Here is a 12,322-nt window from a genome sequence, read left to right on the forward strand (position 1 = left end):
CAGACTGCGGTTTGCAACTGCACATGGGGACAAAGATGGTACTTGTTGTCATGTTGTGCGGATGCGTGTTGTGGGGATGCTTTGCTGCAGGAGGGACTGGTGCACTTCACAAAATAGATGGCATCATGAGGTAGGAAAATTATGTGGATATATTGAAGCAACATCTCAAGACATCAGTCAGGAAGTTAAAGCTTGGTCGCAAATGGGTCTTCCAAATGGACAATGACCCCAAGCATACTTCCAAAGGTGTAGCAAAATGGCTTAAGGACAACAAAGTCAAGGTATTGGAGTGGCCATCACAAAGCCCTGACCTCAATCCTATAGAACATTTGTGGGCAGAACTGAAGCGTGTGCGAGCAAGGAGGCCTACAAACCTGACTCAGTTTCACCGGATTTGTCAGGAGGAATGGGCCAAAATTCATCCAACTTACTGTGGGAAGCTTGTGGATGTAACGTTCGTCGTTGGAATGAGGTGAAGGAGAAGAGGACCGAAACGCAGCGCGGTAAGTGTTCGTCATATTTTTTATGGAACAACTGAACACTACACAAAATTAAAACGAAACAGTCCCATGTGGCACTAACACGGAAAATAAACACCCACAACTCAAAAGTGAAACCAGGCTCCCTAAGTATGATTTTCAATCAGGGACAACGATGGACAGCTGCCTCTGATTGAGAACCATACCAGACCGAACACAGCAATCCCAAATCATAGAAAAACGAACATAGACAACCCACCCAACTCACGCCCTGACCATACTACAACAAAGACAATAAAAGAACTAAGGTCAGAACGTGACAGTGGAAGGCTACTTGAAACATTTGAACTAAGTTAAACAATTTAAAGGCAATGCTACCAAATACTAATTGAGTGTATGTCAACTTTGAAAAAAATTAAAGCTGAAATAAATAATTCTCTCTACTATTATTCTGACATTTCACATTCTTAAAATAAAGTGATGATCCTAACTGACCTAAGACAGGGAATATTTACTAGGATTAAATGTCAGGAATTGTGAAAAACTGAGTTTAAACGTATTTGACTAATGTGTATGTAAACTTCCGACTTCAACTGTAAATACAAAACATGGTCAGAAACAGATGGTTGTAAACAATACTAAAGAAAGGCATTTGGAAAATAAAGAGGCCATTTAAAAAAGTCCCTTATCCTCTTATGAATACCGCATTTGATTAAGGGTCCCATTCCCAACACAGTGTACTAAGAGAATGCACTGGCCCATCCTTTTTAAAACCACCTGATGGTGAGTTAACCTGAGGTCAGTTTATATCTTACAGGGATCATCAACTAGATTCAGCGTAAGGACATTTTCTTTTATTGAGCGGATAGTCAGGGGGCCGGAACATCATTTTAAATCATTTGTCAACTGCAAATTGACCGCAAGGAGCCCAAACAGACTTAAACAATCATTTCCAACGAAGCTTACATTTGTATATGATCACTTGCTTCTCTATTATGTGCAGAAATACTTGGGAACAGAATTTCCAAATTAAAATGACGCAGAGCTGATTTCCTGGTGTTTTTAGGTCCAACAATGAAAATTTAAAAAATAAAGAATAATATTGTTTTATACATTTTTTGCTCAGAAAACATGGGGGGCAAAATAAAACCACCGTGGGCCATCAGTTGGGGAACCCTGCTTTAGGTCTTATCTGTCATGTAGGGATGAACCTGTCTCTCTTTGTTTCTGCCTCCTCCTGATCCACCTCTACCAGGGCCCATTTCTGGACCTCCCCGGACCCAAACAAGGTGAAGATGAAAGCTCCTACGGCGCTGATCCCGGCCGACAGACAGAACACACTCCTCCACCCCGCCAGGGATTGCTGTTCCAGGAGGGTGGGAGGGACATGGGTCATAGTCGTATGTATAACAGTCTTCAAGAGTGCAGTAACTTTTAGAAATGAGCCATTGGGAAGATCTCAATTGCATACTCCTCGCGTCAAGCAGCCCAATTCTGATGTTTCTTCCACTAATTGGTCTTTTGACCAATCACATCAGCTCTTTTCACATCAGCTCTTTTCCAGAGCTGATCTGTTTGGTCCAAATAACAATACTTTTTTAAAACTATCAGAATTGTGCTGCCTGTGTCAACGCAGCCATGGTCTAATACTTTATTACAGTATTTAAGTAGATATATTACAAATATTTCATTATTTCTAAAAGTAGTACAGAATGAATGCATTTGATTATGAAGGAAATGTCACCAGAAAGCTTACATCTTTGGTGAGGTAACCCGTGATGATTGGAGCGACCACACCTGGGATAGTCCCAAAAGTGTTGGTGATTCCTAAAAGCACCCCCGCATACCTGAGGAAGAGAGAGAGAAAAATAGAGGTTCAAAAACATCCAAACATCCAAAAGCAGTGAGTATGTGAGTGACTTCTTCAGTCCTCAGTGACGTAGAGTGTGATAGAATGAGCGGAAGGGAGAGAAAGTTCAATGTGAGTGACTTCTTCAGTCCTCAGTGACGTAGAGTGTGATAGAATGAGTTGAAAAGAGAGAGAAAGTTCAATGTGAGTGACTTCTTCAGTCCTCAGTGACGTAGAGTGTGATAGAATGAGCGTCCTCAGAAGGTATAGAATGAAAGTTCAATGTGAGTGACTTCTTCAGTCCTCAGTGACGTTCAATGTCCTCAGTCCTCAGTGACGTAGAGTGTGATAGAATGAGCGGAAGGAGAGAAAGTTCAATGTGAGTGACTTCTTCAGTCCTCAGTGACGTAGAGTGTGATAGAATGAGCGGAAGGGAGAGAAAGTTCAATGTGAGTGACTTCTTCAGTCCTCAGTGACGTAGAGTGTGATAGAATGAGCGGAAGGGAGAGAAAGTTCAATGTGAGTGACTTCTTCAGTCCTCAGTGACGTAGAGTGTGATAGAATGAGCGGAAGGGAGAGAAAGTTCAATGTGAGTGACTTCTTCAGTCCTCAGTGACGTAGAGTGTGATAGAATGAGTTTCAATGTGAGTGACTTCTTCAGTCCTCAGTGACGTAGAGTGTGATAGAATGAGCGGAAGGGAGAGAAAGTTCAATGTGAGTGACTTCTTCAGTCCTCAGTGACGTAGAGTGTGATAGAGAATTCAATGAGTGACTTCTTCAGTCCTCAGTGAAGAGTGTGATAGAATGAGCGGAAGGGAGAAAGTTCAATGTGAGTGACTTCTTCAGTTCAGTGACGTAGAGTGTGATAAAGTTCAATGTGAGTGACTTCTTCAGTCCTCAGTGACGTAGAGTGTGATAGAATGAGTTGAAAAGAGAGAGAAAGTTCAATGTGAGTGACTTCTTCAGTCCTCAGTGACGTAGAGTGTGATAGAATGAGCGGAAGAGAGAAAGTTCAGTGAAGGTCCAACATTTGCCAGAAAAGACGGGTGAGTAAGGGAGAGAAGTGAAGAGAAACAAGTGAAGTGACGACCTCGCAAATCGATTAAACACCCACCGTGGAGCAATGTCTATCTGATTGATGAAGACCCCGGCTGCACTGGTGCCTCCTGCAGTTGAAGAGAGGGTAAGGAAGGTCACTGCCAACACACCACTGCAGCCGGAGTAGCCCACAGCAACCAGGAACGCTGCAGGCAGCAGCAGACCTGGGGGAGGAGGGGTCAACAATATGCATCAATCACAGGAGGTTGATGTCTCCTTAATTGGGGAGAACGGGCTTATGGCAATTAGTAGGACGAGCTCAAATACGACATGGTTTCCAGGTGTTTGATGCCGTTCCATTTGTTCGGTTCTGGCCATTATTATGAGCCGTTCTCCCCTCAGCAGCCTCCCGTGACGTCAATATACACGGTCAATGTACAAACGCTGCATTTAACAGTAACACATAGGTATGGCCATCCACACAATTAACATGTACACAGTTTACCTGATACTCTAACTGTAAGTCGGTCGTCTGGATAAGAGCGTCTTCTTAATAACTCAAATGTAATACTCCATTAGTTCATATTTGGTTACAAAACATATTACTACAGACTAAAATATCCGCTGCATGAAATAGCATCAAAAGAATCCCGAAAGAACTGTTGCATGTCAATCAGTCAATCAATCAAACATCTGGTAAAGTCCGTAAGTAACCGAGACCGGTTCCTTTCAAAATAAAAGTCCCCTCCTTGCCTGTGATAGTGAAGATCTTGCGGACCGCTGTGACACTCAACAGCTCCTTCTCCAGGAGGCTGTCTGCTACTACACCTGATATCACTGAGAAGGCCCAGCCACCCAGATAGGGCAGAGCTGAGAGAAAGGCATTCTATATAGACAGTCAGAAAGAAATAGACAATATTAACCGACAACAAAAACAACAACAGAAAGGATTGCAACTGTATTGCGGGAATAAAATATCCCGATAACATGGCATCACTTTCACCAATGTTTTATTACAGCAATGCCACAGCAGAACGGTATAGGCCTAGGTTACAACCCAACACGATTCAAGTCTCGAGACTCCTGTTCTATCCCTGTACACCGTGATATCTTAGTCATTCTCTAGTCCTACCACCTGCCTACAGAGCCTAATACCACCAGGTGGAGCTCTTACCATATTTCTTATACCTATCTGGCCTTTACAGCACTCTGGAATTGAGCATCTCACACTCTCGCTCTCCTTTGAAGGCGTCATCCATAGAAATCATATGTCCATATATATCAATGATGTATTACTTAATATATGATTTCTTTGGGTCTCACCTGTCGGAGGTCAAAGTGAAGCACCGTGTCCATGTAGGTGGGTAGTGATGTGAGCAGAATGCAGTTAGCCCAGTTGGCACACATCTGAGACACAATGATGGCCCACAGGGGAACAGAGAGCATCATGGGCAACAAAGGCACTGACCAGTCATGGGCACCACCCTGGGTTAGGAGCCAGAGAGAGAGAGAGAGAGAGCGAGAGAGAGAGAGAGAGAGAGAGAGAGAGAGAGAGAGAGAGAAGAGAAAGATAGAGAGAGGGGGTATGCTAATTTGGGATAGAGCAGACCTAACTCACTCCATTAAATTAGTCAAAACAGGAACATTTTACATTTGGCTAGAAATTCAAAAAAGGAAATGATCTTAACAGAGAAAAATATCCTCCAGTTAACATATGTTTCCCATGTCAATAAAGCCCCTTGAATTAAATTAAAATGAGTTGAGAGGAAGTGGATTGACCGTGAACCGGTTTACAAAATGTATGACAAAGGGCCGTAAAGGACACCACAGATAGACTGTTGTTACCCCTTTTCCTATGGAGTTGATGATGTAATCTTTTTCTCTTGTGCTGATTCGTGGATGAGTGCCAGGCTGGTCCGACACCAGAATGAACCAGAACACTGCCCAAATGCAACCAGCACCCCCTGGTGATGAGAGAAAGAGGGACAGAGAGAGAGAGAGAGAGAGAGAGAGAGAGAGAGAGAGAGAGAGAGACAGAGGGACGGAGTGAGAGAAAAGCTTGATTCTGTTGACATCTTCACAAAGCAAAAGGTTGTGCAGGTACAGTCTTTGTGCTGAACAAGAGAGTGTGCAGAGAAGAATTGTGAATGATAAAATAAAAAATGGAATGTATTATGTGTGTGAAAACTTCACAGGAGAACAGAATAAGAGCTGAAAATGTGGGTATGCAGAGACATGCAGATATGGTGTGTGTAGGGGGAATGTATAGGTTTGAGGGGTGTAATGAATGTATAGGTTTGAGGGGTGTAATGAATGTATAGGTTTGAGGGGTGTAATGAATGTATAGGTTTGAGGTGTGTAATGAATGTATAGGTTTGAGGGGTGTAATGAATGTATTATGTTTGAGGTGTGTAATGAATGTATAGGTTTGAGGGGTGTAATGAATGTATTATGTTTGAGGGGTGTAATGAATGTATATGTTTGAGGTGTGTAATGAATGTATTATGTTTGAGGTGTGTAATGAATGTATTATGTTTGAGGGTGTAATGAATGTATAGGTTTGAGGGTGTAATGAATGTATTATGTTTGAGGGTGTAATGAATGTATTATGGTTTGAGGTGTGTAATGAATGTATAGGTTTGAGGGTGTAATGAATGTATTATGTTTGAGGGGTGTAATGAATGTATAGGTTTGAGGGTGTAATGAATGTATTAATGTTTGAGGGGTGTAATGAATGTATAGGTTTGAGGGGTGTAATGAATGTATTAGGTTTGAGGGGTGTAATGAATGTATTATGTTTGAGGGTGTAATGAATGTATTATGTTTGAGGGGTGTAATGAATGTATAGGTTTGAGGGTGTAATGAATGTATAGGTTTGAGGGGTGTAATGAATGTATTATGTTTGAGGGTGTAATGAATGTATTATGTTTGAGGGTGTAATGAATGTATATGTTTGAGGGTGTAATGAATGTATAGGTTTGAGGGGTGTAATGAATGTATAGGTTTGAGGGGTGTAATGAATGTATAGGTTTGAGGGGTGTAATGAATGTATAGGTTTGAGGGTGTAATGAATGTATTTGAGGTTTGAGGGTGTAATGAATGTATTATGTTTGAGGGGTGTAATGAATGTATTATGTTTGAGGGTGTAATGAATGTATTATGTTTGAGGGTGTAATGAATGTATTATGTTTGAGGGTGTAATGAATGTATTATGTTTGAGGGGTGTAATGAATGTATTATGTTTGAGGGTGTAATGAATGTATAGGTTTGAGGGGTGTAATGAATGTTTGAGGGGTGTAATGAATGTATATGTTTGAGGGTGTAATGAATGTAATGAATGTATAGTTTGAGGGGTGTAATGAATGTATATGTTTGAGGGGTGTAATGAATGTATATGTTTGAGGGTGTAATGAATGTATATGTTTGAGGGTGTAATGAATGTATAGGTTTGAGGGGTGTAATGAATGTATTATGTTTGAGGGGTGTAATGAATGTATTATGTTTGAGGGTGTAATGAATGTATTATGTTTGAGGGTGTAATGAATGTATTATGTTTGAGGGGTGTAATGAATGTATTATGTTTGAGGGGTGTAATGAATGTATTATGTTTGAGGGGTGTAATGAATGTATTATGTTTGAGGGTGTAATGAATGTATATGTTTGAGGGGTGTAATGAATGTATTATGTTTGAGGGTGTAATGAATGTATATGTTTGAGGGTGTAATGAATGTATTATGTTTGAGGGTGTAATGAATGTATTTTGATGTTTGAGGTTTGAGGGGTGTAATGAATGTATTATGTTTGAGGGTGTAATGAATGTATTATGTTTGAGGGGTGTAATGAATGTATTATGTTTGAGGGGTGTAATGAATGTATTATGTTTGAGGGTGTAATGAATGTATTATGTTTGAGGGTGTAATGAATGTATTATGTTTGAGGGGTGTAATGAATGTATTATGTTTGAGGGGTGTAATGAATGTATTATGTTTGAGGGGTGTAATGAATGTATTATGTTTGAGGGGTGTAATGAATGTATTATGTTTGAGGGGTGTAATGAATGTATTATGTTTGAGGGGTGTAATGAATGTATTATGTTTGAGGGTGTAATGAATGTATTATGTTTGAGGGTGTAATGAATGTATTATGTTTGAGGGGTGTAATGAATGTATTATGTTTGAGGGGTGTAATGAATGTATTATGTTTGAGGGGTGTAATGAATGTATTATGTTTGAGGGGTGTAATGAATGTAATGAATGTATAGGTTTGAGGGGTGTAATGAATGTATTATGTTTGAGGGGTGTAATGAATGTATTATGTTTGAGGGGTGTAATGAATGTATTATGTTTGAGGGGTGTAATGAATGTATTATGTTTGAGGGGTGTAATGAATGTATATGTTTGAGGGGTGTAATGAATGTATTATGTTTGAGGGGTGTAATGAATGTATATGTTTGAGGGGTGTAATGAATGTATTATGTTTGAGGGGTGTAATGAATTTAGAGGGTGTAATGAATGTATTATGTTTGAGGGTGTAATGAATGTATTATGTTTGAGGGGTGTAATGAATGTATATGTTTGAGGGTGTAATGAATGTATTATGTTTGAGGGTGTAATGAATGTATATGTTTGAGGGGTGTAATGAATGTATGAATGTATAGGTTTGAGGGGTGTAATGAATGTATTATGTTTGAGGGTGTAATGAATGTATTATGTTTGAGGGTGTAATGAATGTATTATGTTTGAGGGTGTAATGAATGTATTATGTTTGAGGGGTGTAATGAATGTATTATGTTTGAGGGGTGTAATGAATGTATTATGTTTGAGGGTGTAATGAATGTATTATGTTTGAGGGGTGTAATGAATGTATTATGTTTGAGGGGTGTAATGAATGTATTAGGTTTGAGGGGTGTAATGAATGTATAGGTTTGAGGGGTGTAATGAATGTATAGGTTTGAGGGGTGTAATGAATGTATAGGTTTGAGGGGTGTAATGAATGTATAGGTTTGAGGGTGTAATGAATGTATAGGTTTGAGGGGTGTAATGAATGTATAGGTTTGAGGGTGTAATGAATGTATAGGTTTGAGGGGTGTAATGAATGTATAGGTTTGAGGGTGTAATGAATGTATTAGGTTTGAGGGTGTAATGAATGTATAGGTTTGAGGGGTGTAATGAATGTATAGGTTTGAGGGGTGTAATGAATGTATATGTTTGAGGGTGTAATGAATGTATAGGTTTGAGGGGTGTAATGAATGTATAGGTTTGAGGGGTGTAATGAATGTATAGGTTTGAGGGTGTAATGAATGTATAGGTTTGAGGGTGTAATGAATGTATAGGTTTGAGGGGTGTAATGAATGTATAGGTTTGAGGGGTGTAATGAATGTATTATGTTTGAGGGGTGTAATGAATGTATAGGTTTGAGGGGTGTAATGAATGTATTAGGTTTGAGGGGTGTAATGAATGTATTATGTTTGAGGGGTGTAATGAATGTATAGGTTTGAGGGGTGTAATGAATGTATTATGTTTGAGGGGTGTAATGAATGTATATGTTTGAGGGGTGTAATGAATGTATATGTTTGAGGGGTGTAATGAATGTATAGGTTTGAGGGGTGTAATGAATGTATAGGTTTGAGGGGTGTAATGAATGTATAGGTTTGAGGGGTGTAATGAATGTATTATGTTTGAGGGGTGTAATGAATGTATATGTTTGAGGGGTGTAATGAATGTTATTTGAGGGGTGTAATGAATGTTTATGTTTGAGGGGTGTAATGAATGTATAGGTTTGAGGGGTGTAATGAATGTATTATGTTTGAGGGTGTAATGAATGTATTATGTTTGAGGGGTGTAATGAATGTATAGGTTTGAGGGTGTAATGTTTGAGGGTGTAATGAATGTATTATGTTTGAGGGTGTAATGAATGTATAGGTTTGAGGGTGTAATGAATGTATTATGTTTGAGGGTGTAATGAATGTATAGGTTTGAGGGTGTAATGAATGTATAGGTTTGAGGGGTGTAATGAATGTATAGGTTTGAGGGTGTAATGAATGTATAGGTTTGAGGGTGTAATGAATGTATTAGTTTGAGGGGTGTAATGAATGTATAGGTTTGAGGGGTGTAATGAATGTATAGGTTTGAGGGTGTAATGAATGTATAGGTTTGAGGGTGTAATGAATGTATAGGTTTGAGGGTGTAATGAATGTATAGGTTTGAGGGGTGTAATGAATGTATTATGTTTGAGGGTGTAATGAATGTATAGGTTTGAGGGTGTAATGAATGTATAGGTTTGAGGGTGTAATGAATGTATAGGTTTGAGGGGTGTAATGAATGTATTATGTTTGAGGGTGTAATGAATGTATAGGTTTGAGGGGTGTAATGAATGTATAGGTTTGAGGGGTGTAATGAATGTATAGGTTTGAGGGTGTAATGAATGTATAGGTTTGAGGGTGTAATGAATGTATAGGTTTGAGGGTGTAATGAATGTATAGGTTTGAGGGTGTAATGAATGTATAGGTTTGAGGGTGTAATGAATGTATAGGTTTGAGGGTGTAATGAATGTATAGGTTTGAGGGTGTAATGAATGTATAGGTTTGAGGGTGTAATGAATGTATAGGTTTGAGGGGTGTAATGAATGTATAGGTTTGAGGGGTGTAATGAATGTATAGGTTTGAGGGGTGTAATGAATGTATATGGTTTGAGGGTGTAATGAATGTATAGGTTTGAGGGGTGTAATGAATGTATTATTTTGAGGGTGTAATGAATGTATAGGTTTGAGGGTGTAATGAATGTATTAGGTTTGAGGGTGTAATGAATGTATTAGGTTTGAGGGTGTAATGAATGTATAGGTTTGAGGGTGTAATGAATGTTTGATGTAGGTTTGAGGGGTGTAATGAATGTATTATGTTTGAGGGTGTAATGAATGTATTAGGTTTGAGGGTGTAATGAATGTATAGGTTTGAGGGGTGTAATGAATGTATTATGTTTGAGGGTGTAATGAATGTATTATGTTTGAGGGTGTAATGAATGTATTAGGTTTGAGGGTGTAATGAATGTATTAGGTTTGAGGGTGTAATGAATGTATAGGTTTGAGGGGTGTAATGAATGTATAGGTTTGAGGGGTGTAATGAATGTATTAGGTTTGAGGGGTGTAATGAATGTATATGTTTGAGGTGTGTAATGAATGTATTATGTTTGAGGGTGTAATGAATGTATAGGTTTGAGGGGTGTAATGAATGTATAGGTTTGAGGGTGTAATGAATGTATAGGTTTGAGGGTGTAATGAATGTATAGGTTTGAGGGGTGTAATGAATGTATTATGTTTGAGGTGTGTAATGAATGTATTATGTTTGAGGGGTGTAATGAATGTATAGGTTTGAGGGGTGTAATGAATGTATATGTTTGAGGGGTGTAATGAATGTATAGGTTTGAGGGGTGTAATGAATGTATTATGTTTGAGGGTGTAATGAATGTATTATGTTTGAGGGGTGTAATGAATGTATTATGTTTGAGGGGTGTAATGAATGTATTATGTTTGAGGGTGTAATGAATGTATTATGTTTGAGGGTGTAATGAATGTATTATGTTTGAGGGGTGTAATGAATGTATTATGTTTGAGGGTGTAATGAATGTATTATGTTTGAGGGTGTAATGAATGTATTATGTTTGAGGGGTGTAATGAATGTATTATGTTTGAGGGTGTAATGAATGTATTATGTTTGAGGTGTGTAATGAATGTATTATGTTTGAGGGTGTAATGAATGTATTATGTTTGAGGGGTGTAATGAATGTATAGGTTTGAGGGGTGTAATGAATGTATAGGTTTGAGGGGTGTAATGAATGTATTATGTTTGAGGTGTGTAATGAATGTATTATGTTTGAGGGGTGTAATGAATGTATAGGTTTGAGGGGTGTAATGAATGTATTATGTTTGAGGTGTGTAATGAATGTATTATGTTTGAGGGGTGTAATGAATGTGTATAGGTTTGAGGGTGTAATGAATGTATATGTTTGAGGGGTGTAATGAATGTATAGGTTTGAGGGGTGTAATGAATGTATATGTTTGAGGGGTGTAATGAATGTATAGGTTTGAGGGTGTAATGAATGTATTATGTTTGAGGGTGTAATGAATGTATTATGTTTGAGGGTGTAATGAATGTTATGTTTGAGGGTGTAATGAATGTATAGGTTTGAGGGTGTAATGAATGTATAGGTTTGAGGGTGTAATGAATGTATAGGTTTGAGGGTGTAATGAATGTATAGGTTTGAGGGGTGTAATGAATGTATAGGTTTGAGGGTGTAATGAATGTATAGGTTTGAGGGTGTAATGAATGTATAGGTTTGAGGGTGTAATGAATGTATAGGTTTGAGGGGTGTAATGAATGTATTATGTTTGAGGGGTGTAATGAATGTATTATGTTTGAGGGTGTAATGAATGTATAGGTTTGAGGGGTGTAATGAATGTATTATGTTTGAGGGTGTAATGAATGTATAGGTTTGAGGGTGTAATGAATGTATAGGTTTGAGGGTGTAATGAATGTATAGGTTTGAGGGGTGTAATGAATGTATAGGTTTGAGGGTGTAATGAATGTATTATGTTTGAGGGGTGTAATGAATGTATAGGTTTGAGGGTGTAATGAATGTGGTTTGAAATGAATGTATAGGTTTGAGGGTGTAATGAATGTATATGTTTGAGGGTGTAATGAATGTTAGGTTTGAGGGTGTAATGAATGTATAGGTTTGAGGGTGTAATGAATGTATAGGTTTGAGGGTGTAATGAATGTATAGGTTTGAGGGGTGTAATGAATGTATTATGTTTGAGGGGTGTAATGAATGTTTATGTTTGAGGGTGTAATGAATGTATAGGTTTGAGGGGTGTAATGAATGTATAGGTTTGAGGGGTGTAATGAATGTATTATGGTTTGAGGGTGTAATGAATGTATAGGTTTGAGGGTGTAATGAATGTA

The 12,322-nt window shown here is 38.4% G+C and overlaps 1 protein-coding gene across 2 annotated transcripts in view; it reads right to left on the bottom strand.

Moving 5' to 3' along the window:
• Positions 1–954: 954 nt before the first annotated feature.
• Positions 955–12,322, bottom strand: part of LOC124043622 (sialin-like) — a 40,014-nt gene continuing 28,646 nt past the window's right edge. For both annotated transcript variants that reach the window (XM_046362395.1, XM_046362394.1), the window contains exons 7-12: positions 5,212–5,330; positions 4,690–4,851; positions 4,120–4,252; positions 3,443–3,590; positions 2,236–2,326; positions 955–1,842 (exon numbers count right to left, since the gene is read on the bottom strand). In XM_046362395.1, coding sequence (XP_046218351.1) covers positions 1,675–1,842; positions 2,236–2,326; positions 3,443–3,590; positions 4,120–4,252; positions 4,690–4,851; positions 5,212–5,330 — 821 coding nt within the window. In that variant the 3' untranslated portion in view covers positions 955–1,674. The remainder of the gene's footprint in view (positions 1,843–2,235; positions 2,327–3,442; positions 3,591–4,119; positions 4,253–4,689; positions 4,852–5,211; positions 5,331–12,322) is intronic.

Source organism: Oncorhynchus gorbuscha, linkage group LG09 (genome assembly GCF_021184085.1).
Source record: "Oncorhynchus gorbuscha isolate QuinsamMale2020 ecotype Even-year linkage group LG09, OgorEven_v1.0, whole genome shotgun sequence".
Classification (NCBI taxonomy): domain Eukaryota; kingdom Metazoa; phylum Chordata; class Actinopteri; order Salmoniformes; family Salmonidae; genus Oncorhynchus; species Oncorhynchus gorbuscha.